Genomic DNA, 24,645 nt, shown 5'->3' on the forward strand with positions numbered 1-24,645 from the left:
ATATAGCTTGGAACTGTGGACTCAATATTTAGCATTAGGGTTGTTTTCCTTAGTTCTCTTAATTACCAGAATCTGGGCTTAATTGACCCATTTTTTTGTGTGTGTGCTGGCTCGGACCTTACCATACATATTATAGAACTTTATATAATGAGAAGACATGACCTGATTCTCAAACCATTGACTTTAAAAGAAACTTCTGAAATATAACTTAGTTGGGTGTGGCTAATCTGGCAGGAGACCTGGTCACCATATAATGCATTATGTATTGAGCTGAACACACGGATAGAGTATAGATTTCATCCATCAATTAAATTTAATCATATTCCATTCAAAAACCACTTGCTGGCTTCCATTCAAATATACAAAATTGTTGTAAAGGGGAGTGGGAGGAGTAAGGTGATGGTGCATAAGTCAAAGATAAGCGTGCGTTTGTGCATGCTCTCTCTCTCTGTCTCTCTCTGTCTCTCTCTGTCTCTCTCTGTCTCTCTCTGTCTCTCTCTCTCTCTGTCTCTCTCTCTCTCTCTGTCTCTCTCTCCTTAAAAGGTCATCATGAAGAAAGGCTATCTTATGAACCAGAACCGAGGGAGGAGTGCTATGTGACCTGTTCTAAACCTCACTTCTCTCCCTTCACAATTAGGAGAATGAAAAGGAAACTGAGTCCCTGACAGGCTCAAAGATAACAGGCAAGGGCAACCCTGCCTTAAGTCATTGCACCAACTGTAGTCCTGAACCTTCAACTTTCAAGGGATCATTCTAATTTTCAGAGCTTTTGTGCAGCTCTTATGCAGTAATTTATATGACACCTTGCTTTGTGTCAGAAGGAGCAAAGAATCAGTAACCCGGACTCCTATTAACTCTTATTTTCTACTTGATAGTACATGTGATTGAGTGATAAGAACAGTTCTTGCAGAGTACCTCTGATTAGTATCTCCACCAAGCTGCCCACTCTTCCCACAGGGACCACTCTGCCTGCATCTGAGAATTGAGTGCCGCTTGTTTACCAGACACCAGAGAAATTCCTGCTCTGGTTGGACCAGTGATCTGGTGTCCTCTCTGAAAGTGTAGCGAGAGCTGCAGCAGAAGCCCAGGATGTGAAGAGGGACAGTTGGGGGCAGGGTCTTTTGAAGGGTCCCGGCGCGGTGTCCTACTCTAATCCAGCCCTGTGAGTTAGCGGAGTCCACAAAGCTGTAGGGGCGTGGTGACTGAGCTCGTCATTGCAAGAGAGGCGGGCGTACCTACCCGCTGGCCAATCCCTAGCCTTAGCTGCAGTCTTATGAATAAACAACAAAGCCAAGCGCCCTCCCTCTAGCATCCCAGACAGCCAAGGGAGTGTAGGCGGCCTCTACGTGAGTCGTGGCAGGGATGGCTGGCACTGGCGCTGCCACTTTCCTTCGCGCTCAGCTGTGCTGAATGCTCCAGGTGAGGACAAGCCCGGCTTCTGCAGACCTGGCGAGAGGCAGGGGTGGGGCGGGATTCCAAGGCTGCGCGGGCTTGCTCTGTGAGTGGGGCAGCCCTAGGGTGGAGCTCCCTGCACCCTCCCGGAACACAGTACCCAGGCTCTGACTGAGCAGGGACAGCTCCGTGAGCCCTGGAGGAATCTTGCAGGCCAGGAAAGGCTTTCAGCACTACTTGGTCCGTCCCAGCCTTGCTGCTCAGCACCTGGGAGCAACCTTTGTACAGGAAGAGCTTCCTGGCAGACTGCTTTTGTGTGGACTTGCTCCTTTTGCTCCCCTCCCCTTACAGTTCAACCTTGTGGAAGATAAGTTCCTCAAGACCGTGGTTCTTTTTCAAAGCTCGGGTCCCAGTGATCCTGTACCACTAAGAGCTAGCAATGGAGGAGCGAATGCGCACTGCTGTGGCCTCCCCAAAGGGTCCTGCTACTTTACAGAAAACAAAAACAAAAATATTTGAATGTTTGATGCAGGGATGTCGGGGAGCCTTCTTGTTCTCCTGGGTACCCCAGGACAAATGAAGGACACTCCCTGGGAACTTAACCTAATTAGAAAAAAATGAACTAGGGCTCAAGCTGGGAGAAAACTCTGCAGCGCTTGACACTCAAGCAAGGCACAGAAGCACAGTTTTGAGGCTCTGAGACCTAGCATGTGCGTCCTGGTCACTGACAGAGCCCAGCCAATATAGATTCTAATCCTGTGGAAACTAGAACCCTGGCTAAGCTAGGGAGCAGCCAAAGAATTCAGGGCTCTCCAAGATGAGACATTCTTTCCTCTCCTTAGAACGAAAACTTGGGTACCAAATTAAAGTGCAGCTCTCTTGTGGAATATAGCAAAGAAGGCTTCTTCAAGTATCTGCAATGTTTTTTCTTTGCAAGTTTTCCTTTGAAACCTAAGAGGAGTTCAGAGAAGATTAGAAAACCACCCACAGAGTTCTGAAAGAGCTCTTCACTGAGGACCAATACGTGGTCAGAAATTGCATGCCTCCCCCTTCTTTTTGTGTTTTCATTGATGTGAAGTCTATTAAGCCCCTGTGTGTCTCCTTCAGCTAAGCATCTTCTGAACCGGCAGCTGAAGTCAGCAAATCCTTAGCATCATTCACTAAGAGTCAGAGTCCAGAGGGGGGCTTTGCAGGGTCAGAATGCTGCTCCTATTGTTCAGAGTTATAAAGCCAGCCTGGTTTGCTCTTACGGATACAGTAGCATTTGTGACATCGGCTGTACTAATGAACTACACACTTACGCAGCTGCCTTTATATTGATTGCAAAACTCCCCAAGGCTCACCAAGTCTAAGGTAGCTACAGCAACAGAGCCAATTAGGGCAATGTGGGTTTGCCTTTGTCTTCTTGAGAGGCTCCTGACTGCACATAGTGGATCTTTGTTGCTGGACCTTCAGCCTATGGTCATTTGTCACTATAGAAGTGCTTTTATGCTCAATGCACGTTCATAGTAGAAATGAGGAAAATGAACTCATCTCCTAAGACAAAGTTTCCCTTGTGAATATCAGGCGTGCTGCTTCATCCTATTCAGTAGTTTTAAAGTTATCTTTCAAGTTGTATGTAGATTTCCTTTCTTAGCATTTCTCCCTCTCCCCTTCCCCCACCTCTCTTTGTTTCTCTTTTACTCCTTGAGATATGGTCTAACTATGTAGCCCCAGCCAGCCCAGGCTTAGACGTATAGATGAGGCTGTCCTGGAGCTAAGAGATGTATGCCTGCCTCTTCCCCTATACTGTGAGTTAAGGTATGGATGAGCCCCCACGCATGATGCATTGCTGATGTTCACTGAATTTCCCTTCAAAGGTACCTCGAATTTATTTTCTATGATGAAAACTCATTTTTTAAATAAGATATGTATGGTCAGTGTTATTTTTTTCATGTTGTATTTAATTATTGGTGATGAGAAAAATCTCTGAAAGTTCTTTGGGCTTCGTCATAAAGGCCAACTAGTGCTTAGAGATCTTGCCAGGCCAGTGAGGTTCAGATCCACAAAGGACAGAAATAAAGTGATAAATTGGGCCATTGAAAAGAACTGCCTGCTATGAAAACAACTGCTTCCTGTAGGAAACTGATCAGGACAGGATTCTCCAATGAAAATCTGAAAAATGAAGTTAGGTGAAAAACATATGGCCCACAGTTGAGTGATGCTACAGATACTTCGAATTGCTGTTTGTGGTTTGAGGGACTTGTATATCAGAACTGTGTTAACATATCTCACATTGCATGATATTTAAGTTTCTTCAGAGTTCTCTCAGGTCTGCTGTCATTTTTTTTCCCTGTCCTCCACCCTTTGAAGAAAACAGAATGCTTATGATGCTGTTGGTGGTGACTACGATGGTTCAGCACGAGTCTGAGTTTTCTTATCTCTATTTTGTCACCTGGTACCTTTGTTGTCATGGTTTGTCCAAGGTTCCCAGAGAGTTGCACAGTATGCTTTAATATTCAAGGGCAACTTCTCTTACTAAGGATAAGATGATATCCTGAGATGAGAAGCATGGACTTGTTTCTTAGCTAGCATCATTAAATAGACAAAGCTCTGGAAGAGAGCCATGTGCAGCACTCATTTGTGGCCTGGAGCCTGGGGAGAGCACTTTGCTGGGGGTTGACCTGCCTACTCACCCTCTTCTCAGTCAGCACCGGGCTGGGCTGCTGCGCTCCTTGGGGAACATAATTCTCTGCAGCTACTTCATTCTCTATTGTTCCACTATGATGGAACAGTCTGCTGAAAGGATCATTTGTCATCCTATCTCTTTAATTTACAGTAAAGGATGGCTGCAGCCCAGATCTTAGAACCAATATGAGAGATCAGTGAGCATTGCCAATAACACATTGAATCAGTAATGTGGTGCTATAATGCCAAGATCTGTAGCTAGATTAATAGAGCCAGAGTTGACTAATGAAATAATATTGACAAGGAGAACCTTGATGCTTACAAAAAAGACAAGATAAATCAGTGACATATGGATCTGTAAGGATCAAGGATAGCACAAAGTGAAGAGATTATTAAGATACCTAACAACAACAACAAAGGAGTTCCTCCCCCTTTGTCAATCAGAGAATCACTGATTGGATTTCTGAAAGATTAAAAGGTAGACAAGCTGACCCAATACTCTAAAGCTAGTTAGCTGTAACTGCTTCTCTTCCTCTCTCTCTCTCTCTCTCTCTCTCTCTCTCTCTGTGTGTGTGTGTGTGTGTGTGTGTGTGTGCACATGTGCGTGTACGTACAAGACAGAGAGAGACAGAGAGAGAGAGAGAGAGAGAGAGAGAGAGAGAGAGAGAGAGAGAGAGAGAGAGAGAGAGGAGAGAAAGAGACTTTCATAAGATAAAATATAGTATAAATAAGAGCATACACAATTTGTAGGTACTATTGAATAATCAGCCCCAATGGCCAAGTGATGAACAAAGCATACAATAAGATAAGGATAGACTAAAAGCTGTCAAAAATCCTCTGGTACAAAATAGACACTGAATACTCCATCTTTAAACGATTACTCGGGCTGGTGAGATGGCTCAGTGGGTAAGAGCACCCGACTGCTCTTCCGAAGGTCCAGAGTTCAAATCCCAGCAACCACATGGTGGCTCACAACCATCTATAATGAGATCTGACGCCCTCTTCTGGTCTGTCTTAAGACAGCTACAGTGTACTTACATATAATAATAAATAAATAAATCTTTTAAAAAAATAAATAATTACTCATAGTTATTCCATGCCACCAGCTATGTACTGATTACCTCCTCTATCCAGTTGTCATCATTAAAAACAAAGGAAACATAAAAGACCAATTTGAATGTACAAGTGATGTTATCTCCTTTGAAGTGAGATGACAATTAGTGGTGAAGAAACTGAGAGAATAATGGGAAGAGAATGAGCCAATTTGTGTGTTTATGTTGTGATATATATATATATATATATATATATATATATATATAGAGAGAGAGAGAGAGAGAGAGAGAAATGATAGATAGATAGATAGATAGATAGATAGATAGATAGATAGCATCTGTTTTCTGAGATCCATCAGAGCAAGTTTCAGGCTAACATGGTAGAACCAGAATCAATATGAAGGCTTAAGCATTGAAGTGGGGGCTGCATCTGCTTGAAGATGGGGATTTGCTTGGCCCTGGTGTAAGATTTGGATAATAGATGCACAGCTGGGGGGTTGTATATTTGGGGACATTACATTCTGTGCCTTGGGAAGACAGAGAAGCCAGATGGCAAAGGCAAGGATATTGAAGTCTAAAAGACTCCAAAAGATCAAACAAGGCTACAAGCTATCACAGAAGCAAGTTACTTATCCTCTGTAAACGTGCAGCTTTTTCATCTTAAAGATAATCAGGACCATGGTAGAACCTACCTCATTTTGTAAGATTAAATAAGGTAAATTTCCATCAGGCTCTTAACAGCAGTTGACACAAAACATTACCCAAGCAGTAGCTACTCTTGATTGATCACTATCATTTTATTCTCAAGAACAAACCATCTGGGTGGTCTATAATGTATTACAAAGGAGATGGTCTAGACAGATTCACCAATTAGAAGGCAATTAAAATAATGAGGATCTAGTTAGGCAGCAACCACTTCAAGAGGGAAAATAAAGGACAGACTCACAGCAGTTGGAACTCTGGGATTTCAAAGAGAAAAATAAATGAAGCTGATACTGAAAGTTGGGTGAAAAAGGAAGTTGAGTTTGAGGTAGACCCCATTGGTCACCAGGCATTGAAAGACAAAGAAAGACCCCATCCAGAACTGGAAGGTTGTCTGGCAGTTTAAGTTGCAGATATTTTGCTGCAGACATTACAGAATGTGTCCTCCTTTCCTTGAAGTTCAAGCATCCATCTGGATAGAAAGGAAGAAGAGCAAACCCACAAAGGGATGCCCAATCACAACCTCGACTTTCCAGCAGACAAGGGGATCTATGAGCCTGGATCTTTCCTCTCCAGGTCTTCTCAGTTTTCCATAGTAATTCTGTAAATAAGAGCCAGTTGTCAGAGCTTTTCTGTGCCTCAGTACTCTTAGGGCAATGCTCAAAGTCCTTTTAGAATAGTTATGAAATTCAATTTACCCTATGAGCCCTGTCATAATAAAAAAATGTTTAACATACTGAGTTCCCTGTCATGTCTTTGTTTTGGTAATGCAACTGAAGCAATAATAGCCTTCATCTCAGTTGGGAACACATTGACCAAGTAAATGTGTAGAAAACCTTAGGTTTAAGTCTTATAGCTACAGTTGTCAGGTTTATTTTGTTTGCTTGTTTTCTTTCCTTTTCTTTTCTTTTCCTTTCCTTTCTTTTTTTTTTTAACATTTCTTTTCATGGTATTTGGAGCTTGAAGATGCAAGTTTGATAAAAAAGGAAATTCTGGACTGTGTCTATTTAAGATTGTCAAAGATAATGCTTGGCAGAACAGCTTATCTGCCCACTGCTGGCAAAAAATGCTGCAAATTATTCAGACAACAGCAGAAGCCATCAGGGTTCCTTGATAGCAAGTGACAGACAAAGTGGTATTGATTAGCTCCCTAAGGAATGCTTTTTAAAGTAGGTGGAACCAATATCTGCTATCTGTTAGGAATGTGGTTAGAGTCTGTGAGAACTAATGAACATGGCGAGACACAGAGAGAATAGCACCAAAAATGCAATGTGAACAGAAAGTAAGAGAATAACTTCCCTCTGTTCCCCAAGTATTCTAATGTCTGAGATAGTTTAACCTGAGACACGGATGCTCATAAACAGTGACATTTTCCCTCTTCCCTTCTCCCTGAAGAGCAGCCTAAAGACAATCCTGGCTTTTCAGCCAAGTTCTGCTCAGCATTTCCTCTCTCCTGGGCACTTGGCCACATAAGGGGAGTGTAGTGTAGAGGAAAGAAAGCAAAGGCCAGAGACTCCAAAACATGGCTAGAGGGTTTGTTTAGGGTTAAGAATATTAGCATCAACCTGACTGGTCTGATTTTTCTTCATATTTTCTGGTGTCATGCAGCTCCCGGTGTTTGATGCTAAACTCCTAAGAGCAGTGATGGGGACCTGCACTGAGCCTGAGAGATGGAGGGATTTGAAGGTCATCTGCTAATTCCTCTGAGTGGCAGGCTGCTTGCTGCTGCCATTCCTACAGGCCATTCATCAGTTTCTTTTAAAGTTGGGATGTTGTTTCCAATGGTGGAGAAAAGGAGCATAAGGCCTCCATGCACAGACCTACCAAAGACTTGTGGTCACCCCCACTTTCTCTGCTGTAATTGGACTTAGAAAGCAGGTGGCCAGCGCTGAATCACAGAAGAAATGTCTTTTAGAGGAGAAACAAAATTCCCTGCATACAGACATTCTAGAATTCTAGATGTAAATGAAATAAGACCCTGGAGGAGAATTCTGCCTTGGCAAGGTGGTTGAGGTTACTTAAAACTTTACTTTTTTTTCCCTCCTTTCCCCTCAACCTAAATTGTTCAGAAAAATTTCCTCTCAGCCCACAAGACTACAAGTCATAAAGTGTACAGTGCTCATTCACATGTGAGGGCACCTCCATTCCGTGATGGAGAAATGCTGAGACTACAGGAACAGTCTCAGGTTTGTTTTACTTCATAGTAAGTAACAAGACATGAGTATACCATCGGAGAGGTAGAGGGGATCTCATGGTGTGTTTTCTTAACTCCCCATTTTGTCAAAGGCAGAAGTGAAGAGGTATATTCACTAGCACATGGCAACAAGAAATGTAAATTCAGAAATTATTTTTCAATGCTAGTCCATGTCCCTCTAAACTCCCCATTCTTGATGTTTCGGTTTTTATCCAGACTCACATAGACTCAGCTTTTAGGCCATATCCTTTTTTGAACTCAGGGCCTTGTGCATGCTGAGCAGGCATTCTGTCTCTGAGCCCCAGTCCTAGTCCCCGGGGCATCCCTCCCATCATCTAATATGTTTAGTAAGATGGCACTGAGTGAAAAAAGGATGGATAGCTTCCTGAATAGAGCGGAAATAAACTGGAGACTTGTGTAGTTGTTATCAGTATTTTGTCCTTTACGATATTAATATAGTTTCCTAGTTCAGTTTGTCTACACAGAAATCCAAAGGGGTAAACGCATTGTCTGTCCATGGACACTTTGATTCACAGCTTCTATTTGTCTTTGTTTTAAGGAAAGAAATTGGAGCATCAGGACCACCCTTCCCTAGGCTCACACGACCTGGTTACAGAAGAAGGGAATTTCTGGCCCATCTAAAGTAGAATGACATTCTCAAATATGATGTGCCTTGGCATGTGTCTTTTCTCTTTTTCTCAACTCTCTTCTCCATATTTTCTCCTTTTAACATCACAATATACATAGGCAACTTAATATTTAGTTAAAATTGCTTCAACCCTTGCCATCTACATGCAATCCCTTCCACTGCCTAAGGATCTGGGGGGTGGGGTGGTATGGAGAGATGGGCAAGCTTAATGTTTCTCCTAGGTTCTCTGGTTTCAGCTTTCTTTGCATGCTAGTTATGATCTTGATGATGCTATTACTTTCTGCACATGGAACTTGACAACTCATAGGTTCTCTTCCTATATTTCTCTGTGGAGTCAAGGTTGGATATGGCACACTACTCTCGAAACCCACTGTCTTAAAGCACAGCAAATATCTGTGGCTTTATTCATTTCTGGACATGGAGAATTTGGATGTTACTCATCCAATGACTTCTGACCCAAGGTTTCTCAGGAAAACTTGGGAGTGTCTCAGAAACCTGACCCTTGATACACACACACACACACACACACACACACACACACACACACTCAGGACTTTTAAGACTGAATGGAAGCTGGGCATGGTAGAGCACACCTTTAGTCACAAGACTCAGAAGACAACAGCAGGTCAATTTCTGTAAGTTCAAGGCCAGTCTACTCTACAAAGTGAGTTTTAAGACAGAGAACAACAACAAAACAAAACAAAATAAACACCAAAAGACTAAATGGGGTACATATGAAAGCTTTGAAATACTTAAGTGGAGAAAACCTCATGGAAATGTGGATTTCTGTCTTTCACAATTCCACAGCATGTGCCTATTTAGGTAGGCAGTTTAGATGGTTAGATGTGAGTGAACGAAGAAATGTAACTTTCATAACAATGAGGCTTCAATTTTTAGATTCTAATTTCAGAAATTAACATTTGAGAAAAAAATGTAGAATCTTAGATATTTTTTCCTATTTGTACTGCGGATTCAACATTTGGTAAATTTTCAATATTATGATCTCTAAAGACCAGCCTAGATTAATGGATAGAAAGATTCGTAAATCTTTAAACTATATGAAAGAAAGATGCTATAAGGATGTAGTTGTAGCTGCAATGAGATTGTGAATAGTTTGAAGAATATAATAAATATAATTAGCATAAATCATAGCTAACCAGTAAGAAATAAAAATTTGAACATTAAAAAATATGTTTGTGTTGCCTAAGTATCTTTTATGACTCTCAAATTTTGAAACATGGAGGTTTTGTGTATAATTATTTTTGTTTCAAATAGTTTGAACATTTAAAAAATATATTTTGGCTAGAGATCATTCACACACATTTTTAAGCTCATAAAAATAACTGATTTTCATTCAGCATGTTTTGATATTTTTCAAGTTTGAAAGCATAGTTTCTGTTTTGACTGCTGTAGCAACATACCATAACTTGGGGAGAGTAGGAGAATTGTAAGAAGTCCCAGTTACAAGAGCAACAAAAGCCCTCAAATAAGTCTCCTACATTTCTGGATTCTGTAAAGTCAAACCTAAGGACAGCAGCAAGTATGGGCTCTGGTTAGATATGGAGCTACAGTTGCCAAGTATTTACTTTTTCTCACAAGCTAGACAGAAAGGAAGGGAATGTTTCTCTGTGTAGTCCTGGCTGTCCTGGAACTCACTCTGTAGACCAGGCTGGCTTTGAACTCAGAAATCTGCCTGCTTCTGCTTCTGCCTCCCAAGTGCTGGGATTAAAGACATGCACCACTACCACCTGTCTGGGACCCTAGTCTTATTAATTATCCATCCTTCACTATCCTTATGATTAGAACTCAGTTGAGTTATAGAGACAATCATCCAGACCATGACAACATTAGTTTGTAACATTAACTTTCCACCTCCTAGCCATACTGCTATTTCTACAGTGATTTTTATATACCATTTTACAGGGAGCTTCAAGTCAAATAGGCTGAAGAAGTAAGGAGGAAAAAGTGAACTGGGTTATCCATGTCTCAAGGGTACAAAGAAATAGAACAACCATCTCTGACCTCCCTTCTTTCTGAGGAAGTCAAGGAGGTCATTGTACTTCTGGTTTAACATAAAGCAGGTTCTTTACAAAATACATCCATATAACAGTGTGACATGCTTTGTTTGCCCACAGGACTCAATTACTGGAATTGTCAACTCTTTCAACCTGTTTTTCCCATCCACTATGAGCAGACCAACTCTGATGCCCACCTGTGTGGCTTTCTGTAGCATTCTCTTCCTCACCTTGGCTACAGGATGCCAAGCTTTCCCAAAGGTGGAAAGGAGGGAGACAGCACAAGAATATGCAGAGAAAGAGCAGTCCCAGAAGATGAACACAGATGACCAAGAAAACATCTCCTTTGCTCCAAAGTACATGCTGCAGCAGATGTCCTCTGAAGCTCCAATGGTACTATCTGAAGGACCTTCAGTGATACCATTACATAAAGTATTCTCAGTCAACAAAGAGAGCCATCTTCCAGAAGCTGGGCTTCTGCATCCTACCAGCCCTGGTGTTTACTCTTCCAGTGAGCTTGTGGTCTCAGCCAGTGAACAAGAGCATGGCCCCAGCCAGCTTGAAAGAATGTCTACTGAGCACAGCCTTTCCAAGGCCATGTTAACTGCTGCTGTATCTTCACCTGCCTCTCTGAATCCTGACCAGGAGGGACCCTATAACAGTTTGAGTACCCAGCCTATTGTAGAAGCAGTCACAGATGTAACACATGGTTCTGTGGATTATTTAGATAACCAGTTATTTGCAGCTAAAAGTCAGGAAACATTTAGCTTAGGAAATTCACCTTCTTTCTCTATAAATACCAAAGAACCTGAGATAATCAAAGCAGATGCAACCATGGGAACTACTGTCTTTCCTGGTGTTGATTCTACAAGAGACAAGGAGCCTGACAGGGAGAGACCCTCAGAGATGGCAGCTGATGATGGCCAGAGCACTACCACCAAGTATTTGGTGACAGTCCCCAATAATGTCCTGACTATTGAATCAACAGCCGGCAGTATTTTGGAGGACACTAAGGTCACAGTGAGTGTCAGCACAGCTGGCCCAGTCTCTTCTGTCTTCAGTGAGGAGTGGGATGACACCAAATTTGAGAGCATAAGTCGGGGGAGGCCCCCAGAGCCAGGAGACAATGCAGAGACTCAAGTGAGAACAAAACCTCCACATGAGACCTATGAGAACTTTGAGGGGACTGAGGAGAGCCCCACTTCCACAGCAGTTTTAAAGGTGGCTCCAGGGCTCCTGGGAGGAGAACCAGCCTTGGGAACAGCCCTGGTGACTGCATTGGGGGATGAGAGGTCACCAGTCTTGACCCATCAGATTTCCTTCACTCCCATGAGTCTGGCAGAAGACCCTGAAGTTTCCACCATGAAGCTGTTTCCAAGTGCAGGAGGCTTCAGAGCCTCTACCCAGGGGGACAGGACCCAGCTCTCCTCAGAGACTGCAGTTTCTACCTCTCAAAATGAGTCTGTGCCACAGCAGGAAGCAGGAAATGTGTTAAAAGGTAAGGAAAAAAACCTAAAGAATTAAAATAACAAAACATCCCCAAGCTTTGTTTAATTTGAAAATTTTCAATTTGGGTATTTCTAAAATTTTATTCATATTTGAAAATTTTTGAGATGGGATCTTTAAAGGTTTCTTTGAATTCACGGTGTTTCTGCTTTTGCCCCTGACTACTAGGACTGTTGTTTATTTTGTTTGTTTACTTTAGCACCCAGACAGGATCTCACTGCATGTCCTGGTTTGCCTTGAACTTAAAATGTCCAGTTGGCCTGAAGTTTATAGTTATCCTCCTGCCTCTGCTTCCTGAGTGGTAGTATCAAATATGTATGCTGCCATGTTTGCCTTTGGGTTGTTTGTTTATTTTCTTTTGGGTTTTAGATTTTTATTTAGTTTTATTTTATGCTCATTGGTGTTTTGACTACATGCATGGCTTAGTGAGGGTGTTGGATCCCCTTGAAGAGGTGTTATAGACATTGTGAGCTGCCATGTGGATACTGGGATTTGAACCTGGGTCCTCTATAAGAGCAGCCAGTATTTTTAACAACTGAGCCATCTCTTTAAACCCTGGTTTTACCTGTTAATGGTGACTTAGAAATAGTTACTCACTTTTTAACTGAAGACAGAAGTATTCAAATAATCTTATATTTTCCATTAAAATCATACTCTGTATATAAGTCAAGGTCCTCACCTTTGGACAGAAGTGGTAATTAATTATCCCACTCTAAACTCCCCAGCAGGTGTGCATGCCTCCTCTACACTCACCCAAATTATTTGGATTCAAGAATGAAAGACACACACACATGCAGCCTTATTTTTAATATGCCCGAAGCAGCTCAGCAGCTGGGCCACTTCCAAACCTTCCCACAGCTAACACACTCTCCCCTCTGCTATTTCTGAATTATTACTTACTAAAACCTATTTTTCCATCCTGGCTGCCACAGACTCTGGCCTGCTGCCCTTGTGGGCCACAACCCCAGACTCTTACATCTTGGCAATGTCTCTGTCCCTTTCCTACACTCCTCAGGCCTGGACCTTCTCCCTGAAATGGTAAGCTTCTCTCCCTCCCCTGGACCCTCAAAGTCCTGCCTCTGCCTCCTTGCTCAACCACTGGCCACTGGCAACTTTATTTACCAATTAGAACGAGCTTGGGGCACACATAGACATGCAACTTCTTGTGCAATTTGGGAAGTCAATTAACATAAGCAATAAACCAGTCCACAATGAACTGTTTAGCACAGACCCACTCCTCCTTAGAACATGTAGCAATATGTAAAGATGCTTTCAGTTCCTTTGCTTGAAACTTCCTGCTGACTTCTCCTGGGTAGGGACCAGGGATGCTTTAGAACGTTCTCCATCTGCTGGACAGCTTCCAGAAGCATTAACCTCAACCAATATGTCAGTAGCATGTAACTAATGTAGTTTAATATTTTCCAAAATTTTTGTCGTGAAAATATATAAAAACCTGTGAAAATATGAAAGAAGAAGAACTATTTATATCTTAAATAGTTTAATAACAATATTTGATACTTATTTGGACATCATTGAGAATTATGTGAACATTTTTTTTTATATTTCTCAACAAAAATAATTAGGTAACTATTTACCCAGTAATACTAACCACTTTGATCCTCTGAGCTTATAAACCCAAAATTAAATTGTCTAGAAATAATAGGGAAAGAAATTAAAAATCACCAGTAGACTTCATTCCTTTAACACATGTGGAGGGTTAATTAAGAGCACACTCCACACTGTTTATCTTGTCTGTCCATCCCAGAAGCTAGGTGAGCAGTGGTTGGTAATTGTAATTATTGTTTTTTTTTTTTTTTTTTTTATGCCAACTAAACTTAGTGAAATGGCTATGCAAATGCTATGCAAATGAGAACATTAATATGCAAAAGCTCTTCTGAAAGATTTTAGTATAATTTAGTTATGTATACTTTATTTCTTAACAGACTGATTGAGTTAGTATTCAAATATGTCTGAAAAACTCAGGAGTCATCTTCCTATTTTGTTTCAATTTTATTCTAGGTTTTTTTGTTTGTTTATTTGTTTTTACACTAACTTCTTTATTTCTGTCTTAGATTGTTCTACAACTTCCCTGAGCAGCAATAGTAACATTGTTTACTGGTCCATGATTCCCAAGGTCTCTTTGTTGTTCTAGTCTTTGAAAGAGCTGGCTGCCCCTTTTCTGTTTATAACTTCATAGTGAATTTAATATATAGGATTTGGTCTACTTTAAAATGTTTCCCTCCTTTTCAGACATCACTCAAGAGATAAAAATGGCTACTCAAGCAATGAACACTATATTACCTGTGGTGACACAAGAGCATATGGCTACCATCGAGGTTCCCAGAGGCAGTGGGGAGCCTGAAGAGGGCATGCCATCCCTCTCTCCTGTGCCTGCTGAAGTGGGTGATGCTGAGCTGTCCAGAAGATGGGAGTCTCTGGCCACTCCAGCCTCCACCACTGTTGTCCCTTTGTCTCTCAAACTTACCTCTTCCGTGGAAGGTCAGTAGGGGAATGTGGGCTCAGTGTTTGAGGGAGCAGTGTGCATCTTTACTGTTAACTACTGGGATGAGAGAGGCAGCTGGCCCTTTCACCAGCACACACATGTTCCCTACCTGGAAAGATGGTCAGCTCTCTTTGCTTGTAGAAATGTGCTATACTATCAACCTATAAGGCAGACTTCTCTCCTGGGTCCCAAGTCTAAGCCTCCTGAGGGCTCCCACCTAAGAGCCAGGGTTGGGTAAATATAAAAATAGCGAGGACCTCGGTTCACCTTTGTCCCTGTTTAAGACTGGGGCACCAGGTAAGCTTCTGAACATTTATAAACCTCTTTTCATTTCCAATAATATCTACTTATTGCTGGTATATATACACATATATGTAATACATATTTATATTAAATTATATTATATATTTCTAGTGTATATATTTATTTTTACAATATATATAAAGAAATGGAGAATAATATGTATATATTTGTTTGTTTCTCTGTTTCTTCCAAGTAAGCATGACTTTTATGCACTCATTGAGATACTTGGACCAATATAATAAATACTTTTCAGTCCAGTCCCCTAATTCTTCTAAAACAAAACAAAACACTGCAACACAAAACTCAACTCTGGAGTCTTGATCATAACCTTCATGAACTCTGGCGATACTTGCCTTCAGTGGTAACTTGCTTTCTCCTCGTAACCAGCATTATCAATTATCTTTTCATAATTTACCTCAGTTCACACCACTTCCTGGTTTCTCATATCTGAATTCACTACTATAAGAATACATTTTAAATTTTTGTGGTTTTGACTTTCTAAGAGAAATCCTATACTACAGATGAAGTTTTTGGAACTTAACATTTTCACTTATTGTTCTAGCAGGCAAATGACTTGTAGGTTTTTTTGTTGTTGTTGTTGTTCTGACCATTGTATCATACTCCGTTATGAAAACACATCTCATTATTTATAGTTTCTTCATCCACATTCCTTCTGTCTGCATTTGGGCCATTTCTGGGTATAGGTGTTGTGAATACTGCTATTATGACCACTCTTCTGCATGTACATTGGGCATGTAAAGGAATTTCTCCTAGGTAGTGAGTTGCTGGCCATAGGATGTATGAGTGTTTGGCATTAAGAGCCAATGTCTCTTTTTCATCATGACTGTTGCAGCAATTTATTCACCCATAAGGAGTACAATGGGGCTCAGTAGCTGTATATTATGGGAAATATATATTCCCTCTGACTTTACAACCAAAGAGATTCTGATTCATAAAGTTGGCAGTGAGTGAAATCTGTCTGGAAACATTGTGATGATTCAAGCTACTATTGTAGATTCTTTTGATGTGGGAAGAAACTTGGGGATCATTTGCATTCCTTGAACTAGAGTCTACTTTAGATACAGATCTAGGCAGAGACTCTTCCACTTGATTTTTGTGAAGCATATTTGGTCTATCCAAAGTATTCCCTAGTATTTAATTTAAAACATTTTTATTCAATTGTCTGCCTTTGGAACCCCATACAAAATTCTGTATCATCTATTATATTGTCAGTAGAGTAAGTGGGAGATTAAAGTTTAAAGCAAGGTTATGATTTGAGGCATTACCTTTTCAGGATGATAAAATGTTTTCTATGTGTAGCTAGGTTGATGTAAGAAGAAGACATTGTAATTTAAGTTACAGTTGAGTACAGAGTCTATTGTGCTTCTGGTTTCTTGCCTTTCAAAGCTAATGCTAACAGTTTCTGTGTTGACTATATTATGGGTCAATCCCTGTCGCTTGTGTTTGGCAGATCTCATGGACACAATCACTGGAGCAAGTGAAGAATTCATACCAGTTTTGGGCTCTCCAGTGGCACCCCCTGCAATGACTGTGGAGGCTCCCACAATTTCTTCAGCACTCCCTTCTGAGGGAAGAACAAGTCCATCTATCGGCCGCCCAAATACAGCTGCTTCCTATGGCCTAGAACAACTTGAATCTGAAGGTATTCTTGTCTCTGCCCACACATTTGAGAAACAACTAAGTTGGTGTGTGAGAAAGTCCCTGGGTAAACTGGCCTAGGAAAGTATACTACACCATTGATTTTCCGTGGCCTGTGAACTAAGAATAGTTTCTGCATTTTCAAATTGCTTAACAAGCATACAAGTGCAATATTTTGGACATGCACTAGTTCTATAAACTTCAAGTGTCAGTGTTCATGAGTAAAGCCGTATTGCAGTCCAGGTGCACACCTCATTTGCATGAGGATGATGGCTGCTTTGGGGCCATAGCTCAAAACTGGGATGGTTGGTAGCAAAGACTAAATGTCCTGAATAGCTCAGAGTATTTATAATATTGTCCTTTAAGGAACATGTTAACAGTCCCTAGCATGCAAATACACATGTGTATGCATGTAGGTAGGTATGTGGGTATATATGGATGTATGTGATCATCTACTGCAGCTGAACATTAGGCTCAACTTGGAGAGCTTCCAATGAATCCCAGTATATTACACACACACACACACACACACACACACACACACCATGATGTGTGACCTTAACTGCAGGTAAACACTGGACTCCCAGACTCCTCCTAAAGAGCTTTTTACAAAAACCATCTGCCTGAGGTCTCTCCCTGGGATTCCAGTTAAATTTACATAGGCAGAATTTGTGACTAACGTTCAAAATGAGTGTCTTCGTTGGTTTCATTATGCAGGCAGGATGAGAATAGTGGGTTTAAACGGAGGAGCTGCACTTTTTAACTGAATTTTTTTCTTTTATGAAGCTTTAAATGTTTACTGTGTTTTTATAGCATCACCGTCAGTGCTGGGTTATTCTCTTAGTAACATCGGTGAGTTACTGTCTAGGTATAGACAGTCTCTTTATTACTTAAGGCTGAGAAATTCACGGCAAAGTGTACTATCTGAGGCATTGGCTTCAGCCATGAAAAGTGTCACTGGGGCATAGCTGCGCATCAACAAGCAATAAGACAGTAGTGAGGTCCCACAATCATATGACTCCATGAGTCAGCACCCTGAAAGGTGAGGAGTGTCACATTGTGGATGCAAGTAATTGAATCTAGTTATGCTAACCCAGACCACAGGGAGGCTCCTAGGCAGTCAGCCATGTCCTAGGAGAGAGGACAGAGAATGCTTTGGGATTCTGTTTTCTCTACTGCAGGGAAGAGGTTCAGCAGGATGCATAGGAGAGGCTTTTCCTCCCAAAGATTCATTTTATATTTTAAGATTCTCTGGAACTACAGTCATAGGAAGTTTCCATGGGTGCTGGACATCAAACTTAGATCCTCTGCAGAATAATGCACACCCCTAACCACTGAGCCATCTCTCCAGCCTGTCTTATAGCCTTCCAGAGTGGCCTTTATAATCTGCTCACTAAGAAACATAGCACATGAAGAGAGACTTGGAGAATTTCACAGACGAATGCTAACTTAAAAAGCAGGTCAATACGGTCCGAGAGGTCATCATCCCTCTCTCGTCCCTTGAAGACAGATACCACGTGACTTTGAGCCCATAGCCTCATGTTTCCAGTTCCCTTGAATGCTACCTGTAAAAAAATCAGGTTTCCTTAAATTGACTTGAAATATAGATGGCAGCTCTGCTTGGCAAGACTCATTAAATCAAAGGAAAAGAATGTACTTGTGAATAGTCTATACTAGTAAAACTGTAGTAATTTTCTAAATTTAGTAGACGATGACAGTTGTGTTAAAATATGTGAGAAATTTTCTGATGTGCCTAAAGATATCCTGGGGTTTGAGATCTTTTCTTCCACACAATTCAGTATCAGTTTCTTCCTTTTTTTTATTTTAAGAATATATTTTGTCAGGTTTTGAACTGAATTATGCTTCTTGCCAAGGTTTCGGAAAGACATTTTTGGTTAAAAACCATTCTTTCTGTTACATTATTGCGCTTAAGATAAGGTCTAGAATTAGATTAGCATGTAATTTTTCCTAAAGACCGAGGTGCAGAATTTATCTTTAATTACTATGTATTAAAAATGTCACAAATTTATGCTGGCATTTAAATCTTGGAAAGATGAAAGCACCATGTGTATTTAAATGGATGAACCTATCAAATTCTTGGATATATTAGGGGCCTTCATTTTTTAACCTGTGTTTCTCTGCCTTGCCTAGGAATGTAAACATAGTATGAGATGTTGCCTAGGAAAGCATTTCAATTTTGCCACAGAATTACAACCAGAACAAAATAATTTATTCCAAAATAACTTATTAGTTGTAGTACATTTTCTTTAATTGCCTTTAAGGCTGTTTTGTTTTAGAGACTGGGTATTACTATGTAATTCACAGTGACTTGGACCTAGCCATAGAATGAGTTTGAGGCCAGGCCTGGACACATCAGACCCTGTCAAACACACAAACTTGTGTGTTTATTTGTTTATACACTTAATCTCCTATGGCATAAGAACAGTTCTCAACCTGTAGGTTATGACCTCTTTAGAGGGGGTTTGAATGACCCTTCTACAGGGTCCATCAAAGACCATCAAAAACACAGAGATTTACCTTACCTTATTATTCATAACAGTAGCAAAATTACAGTTATAAAGTAGCAAGGAAAATAATCTTATGGTTGGGGTCACCACAGCATGAGAAACTATTAAGGAATGTAGCATTAGGAAGTTTGAGAACCACTGTAGTAAAGGATATCTGTTTGTTTTACACAATTTAAAATTGTGTGTTTTGTTTATTTCTGAGGAAAAGTAAATTAATCTATGCTAAAAATCTACAATACTGTAGGGAGTAGGACAGTGCTTGAATACCTCAACACTTAGAAACTGAAGATGTCGCTTGATGGTAGGGTGTTTGCCTAGTACGTGCAAGTCCTCGAGTTCAGTCCCAAGACTATGCCTTATCCCGGACAATTCCCAGTTCCTCATTGTTTCAAATGGCCCACTGCATACAGATTTTTGTTAATCTAACAAATAAACAAGAATTCTGTATTAAATTCAGAAATAATAGAACTATAGTTTGATTTGCTGGAGGATTACTTTTTATGTGTATTTTATTTTAATAATTATAAATTATTTATATACAGCATAAAAACATGGTGAAGCATATGTTTCTCTCTACATGTGACATAAGAATTTCAGGAGAAAGTAAGATTTTTGTTTTGTTCAGTTTTGCTTTGCTTTGTTTGAGACAATTTTTCACTTTGTATCCCTGGCTAGTCTGCAACTCTGTATGTAGACCAGGCTGGCTTTGAACTCACAGAGATCTACTGGCTTCTGCCTCCCATGAGCTGGGACAGAAAGTTGTTTTTTGAAAGGATACACTTTTTTGTGCAACTGAGGTGATAGTTTTGGCAATATGATAGTCTTCTTGCAGTTGACACTAAAGTCAAAAAGCCTTGCCATTTCTTATTGGTTAGTCAGAAAGCAATTCCGAGGTGTCCTAGGAGGCTTTAAAGAGCAAGTTCTCAGATACTGCTTTTGAAAGCTCCTCTGAGGATACTGCTTGTTTGATATAAAATATTACTTAATGTGAATGGGTGTTTTGCCTGCATACATGTACGGGAACTACATGGATGCCCAGTGCCCACAAAGGCCAGAAGGGCACTGGATCCCGGACACTAAGTTACACATAGTTGTGAGCTGCCATACAGACGTTGAGAATTGACCCAGGTCCTCTGTATAATCAGCAAAAGCTCTTAACCTCTGAGCCAACTCTCTAGCCTTCTATGCATCATTGGTAAGGGTCTCCTGTGACAGATTTTGAAAAATAGATTGCCAGACATTTCAGTTATTGATTGCCTCTTAGTGTGGGTCTTTTTGTTGTCTTGCCCTGAAGTCATCATGCATCATCAGGCACCTGTGCCAAGCCTCTTCTGAGCATCTATGAACTCTCTTGGGTAGAAGAGCAGATCTCTCAGCACTCAGAATGGGTATCACATGCTTGCTATAATACTCATTTGGTCAGTGGTATTTCAAAGGTGTTTTAAATTAAAATTAGAGTGCACTACTATAAAATATTCACTAATTCTGACACACACACACACACAGGCACACACATGACAGCTGATATTCATTCTACTCTTCTGACATCTTTTTTCTTACCATTGAGTATTCTTACCCACAAAATTTAGTAACATTGTTGCAGAGTTGATGCCCTCAATTGGTCTGTGGGGTGGTGTGTGTGTGTGTGTGTGTGTGTGTACAGTATGTGTGCAACTATGTAAACATGCATGTATATGTGTGCACATGTGTACTTTTCCTGCCCAGCCCAGTACTGCTCGACACACTCATCCAAAAACATGAAGGATGAAGACAGAGTTGTGTCTTGTTTATATTCAGCAGACTAACACTGTTATTTACACTTGTGATTATGAATGTGTTTGGAAAGTATTTGGTGACTCAGAGAATACCACGAAAAATTAAGGTTTGATTTAACAAAACTCGGGTTTAGTAGAAGACGTATGATCGATGTGTAAATTACACAATGCAGGGTGGAAAATGAAAGTATTAAAAACATGAACAGAGATTCAAGGTCAGGAGAAAACATTAGCTCTGGGCTACAGAGATATGAAATGGCATATATGCTCATCTTTCTGTGTATTTGGATTTACATAAATATGTTTAATTATCATTATGTTTGTTGCTAACCGAAAAGGAGATGTGACAAATCTTCAAATGTGGGGAAATATTAAATTCATGTGAAGAGATACTATATGTATAACACTAATGATAAGTTACCTTATAAACATTTGTACCCAAGCAAAATTTTCTAATTTGATACCAGGGAGATGAACTAGTCTTTAAGATTAGTTTTTTAGCTGAGTGTGGTAGCATATACCATTAATCTCAGCTCTTAAAAGGTAGAGTATGGCAAGTTAATCTCTATGAGTTTGAGGCTAGCCTGGTCCTCACTGAGTTGTAGACCAGCCAGAGTTACAAAATGAGACCCCATTTTATATAGATATAGATTGGATATAGACAGAGAGATAGAGATAGAGATAGAGATAGAGATAGAGATAGAGATAGAGATAGAGATATAGATAGATATCAGATGTGACAGAATAGGCAATAAAGAAGAGCCAGCCATGTCCTCAGTCTCAGGCCAACAAATCTTTTATTTATTAGAAGCTGTATTTTTTTTCTCTTGAGAGGGATGTTCAGGTATCAAGTAGGTTTTGTTCTAAATGACTGAGCTGGGCTCCTGCACCATAGAGAGTCTCTGAGGCAGGTGGTTCATGCACAGATTCCTAAGTGTCATGAGTTTCCTGCAGTTGAAGAAAATATGTATCTTGGAAGTATATAATAGCTTGCAAAAATTTCAAAGGTATTTTTAAAATCCTATTAGCATGTATTAATCTTAAATAATAAAGGGCTTCTTTATGATATCATGTATAGATATCAAAAGTATTTTGGATGTTTGCAGAGAAGGTATTTTTTATTTTCTTTTAAAAATATTTTAAGCTTACATTATTGTATGTGTTTGTTGTGTGTGTGTGTGTGTGTGAGTGTGTATGTGCATGCACAAAGGTTGGAGGACATCTGTAGGAGTGTGTTTGTATGTGTGTGTTTAGGTATGTATATATTCTTTTACTGAGGTAAACATGAGAATTTCATTTTGCTGAGTACAAATTATTACAAACCTGAGAGATATGTAGATGGATGTAAGGATAAGAACCCTCACTGGCAATCTGGCCGACTGTATTCATCACCTTGATGCTGCTCGGGTGTCATACTACTGTTACCTGCTTTCGTGTTACTTTTTATTTTTTAAGGCTAGGTCTCACTCTGTAGCCCCACCTATAGCACTGGAACTTACTATATAACTGAGGCTCCCATTGAACTTGTATCAGTCCCCATGTGTTAGCCTCTCAAGTTCTGAGATTATAGGCATGAGTCACCACTCTTGGATCATATTCTACTTAATGTTCATGTTCATACATTATCCTCAAAGGAAACAATCAGAAAAAAAGATGTATCTACTTAAATACTCCTATAAGTTTTAAAAATCATCACATTCGGAAACATTAAATTTGTTCTGATTTTGGTAGCTTCTGATGCTGCTTCCTAAAGTCTCCTTCTGCAGCTAAGCTACCTCTTTCTACACTGATGATAATTCCAGATAAAAGTAACCCATGGAAATATACCCTACTGAAATGCTATTAAAAACCTCCAGGATTTCATCATGATAAGTTAATTGAGGCCAAGTAGTGACCCTCATCTCCAATATACACACCGTCTCTCATCTTTCAAGGCTGAAGGACATACCCTTAACTCTGAAAAGCAGCAGTTTAATGACACTCTGATTAACTCTATTAATCATGTTAACGTCCAACCTTCAGAGAGAGAATCACATGCCCCACAGAAGCCTGCTCTAGTCATATCATTATTGCTTTGATGAAACACACAGAGCCTAAAACAGTTAGGGAAGGAAGGGCTTATTCTAACAATAGATTACCTTCTCTAACCAAATGCACTGAGGGCAGGAACTTTTTTTTTTATTTTTAATATTTTTTATTACATATTTTCCTCAATTACATTTCCAATGATATCCCAAAAGTCCCCCATAGCGCCCCCTACTTCCCTACCCACCCATTCCCATTCTTTTGGCCCTGGCATTCCCCTATATTGGGGCATATAAAGTTTGCAAGTCCAATGGGCCTCTCTTTCCAGTGATGGCCGACTAGGCCATCTTTTGATACATATGCAGCTAGAGACAAGAGCTCCGGGGTACTGGTTAGTTCATCATGTTGTTCCAACTATAGGGTTGCAGATCCCTTTAGCTCCTTGGGTACTTTCTCTAGCTTCTCCATTGGGAGCCCTGTGATACATCCAATAGCTGACTGTGAGCATCCACTCCTGTGTTTGCTAGGAGGGCAGGAACTTAAGGTTTGAACCTGAAGGCAGGCCTGTTTGCTGTTTCCACAGCATCACCTTGAACCAGGAACTCACAGCCGAGGAAGAGAAGCAGTGACAATGGAGGAGTGCTGTTTGATGGCTCTCTAGCAGGATCATGTCAAATTAGTTCCTTACTTTGCTTAGGATCACTTCTACAAAAAAAAAAAAAAAAAAAAAAAAAAAAAAACAACTTCCCACAGTGGGGTCTGGTCCCTCCTACATCAATTAATTATCAGAACAGTTTCGAACAGACATGCCCACGGACCAATCTGATCCAGGCAATTTCTCTCAAATGGTTCCAGGCTATGTTAAATCAACTGTTAGAACTAATTAAAGCAAAACCTGATTCTTTTCTAGACATTTTAAGACCATTCTCACCTAGAGAATAGTAAGGCTGTTTTACTGTAGGCAAACAACAACCAAATCAACATTGTTCCAAAAAATAAGACAATGAAATTAAAATTAATAGCAGCAGGGAGGCAGAATCAGTTCTGCTCCAACTCCTCTTCTATGAAGCCTCTCAGACCACCCTGCTCCCAACAATGAGTGAGAGCTTATGCTGGGAAAACTCCCCTGCATCCAGTCTCAAGTGCACTCACCTGAGTATAAGTCCTGGCCCCATCATGAAACCTCACTGGATTAGAATTTTACCATATTTGGACCTCAGTTTTTCTATCCGTAAAACTGGGACATTGATGTTTCTCCTCTTGGCTTGTGAGGAGGAAATGTGCTCTTGCATGTAAAAGTTCTTAGTGTACACATACACATGGAGCAAATATATAACGTGACTCAGTTTCATGATTGATGACGTCATCTCCTAACATTATGTATTACCAGGTGTCTTAGTTAGGGTTTTACTGCTGTGAACAGATACCATGACCAAGGCAAGTCTTATAAAAAACAACATTTAACTAGGACTAGTTTACAGTTTCAGATGTTCAGTCCATTGCCATCAAGGTGGAAGCATGGCAGTATCCAGGCAGGTACGGCACAGGCAGAGCTGAGAGTTCTATGTCTTCATCCAAAGGCTGCTAGTGGAAGACTGACTTCCAGGAAACTAGGGTGAGGATCTTAAGCCAACACCCACAGTGGCACACCAACTCCAACCAGGTCACACCTATT

General features: G+C 40.4%; 1 protein-coding gene across 2 annotated transcripts in view; it reads left to right on the forward strand.

The window, feature by feature from the left end:
* Window positions 1-1,301: 1,301 nt before the first annotated feature.
* Armh4 (armadillo like helical domain containing 4) overlaps window positions 1,302-24,645 on the forward strand; it is a 109,470-nt gene continuing 86,126 nt past the window's right edge. For both annotated transcript variants that reach the window (XM_021182300.3, XM_021182299.2), the window contains exons 1-4: window positions 1,302-1,419; window positions 10,792-12,169; window positions 14,428-14,676; window positions 16,455-16,646. In XM_021182300.3, coding sequence (XP_021037959.2) covers window positions 1,411-1,419; window positions 10,792-12,169; window positions 14,428-14,676; window positions 16,455-16,646 — 1,828 coding nt within the window. In that variant the 5' untranslated portion in view covers window positions 1,302-1,410. The remainder of the gene's footprint in view (window positions 1,420-10,791; window positions 12,170-14,427; window positions 14,677-16,454; window positions 16,647-24,645) is intronic.

This window comes from Mus caroli, unplaced genomic scaffold (assembly GCF_978045245.1).
Source record: "Mus caroli unplaced genomic scaffold, Mus_caroli_1 scaffold_12, whole genome shotgun sequence".
Classification (NCBI taxonomy): domain Eukaryota; kingdom Metazoa; phylum Chordata; class Mammalia; order Rodentia; family Muridae; genus Mus; species Mus caroli.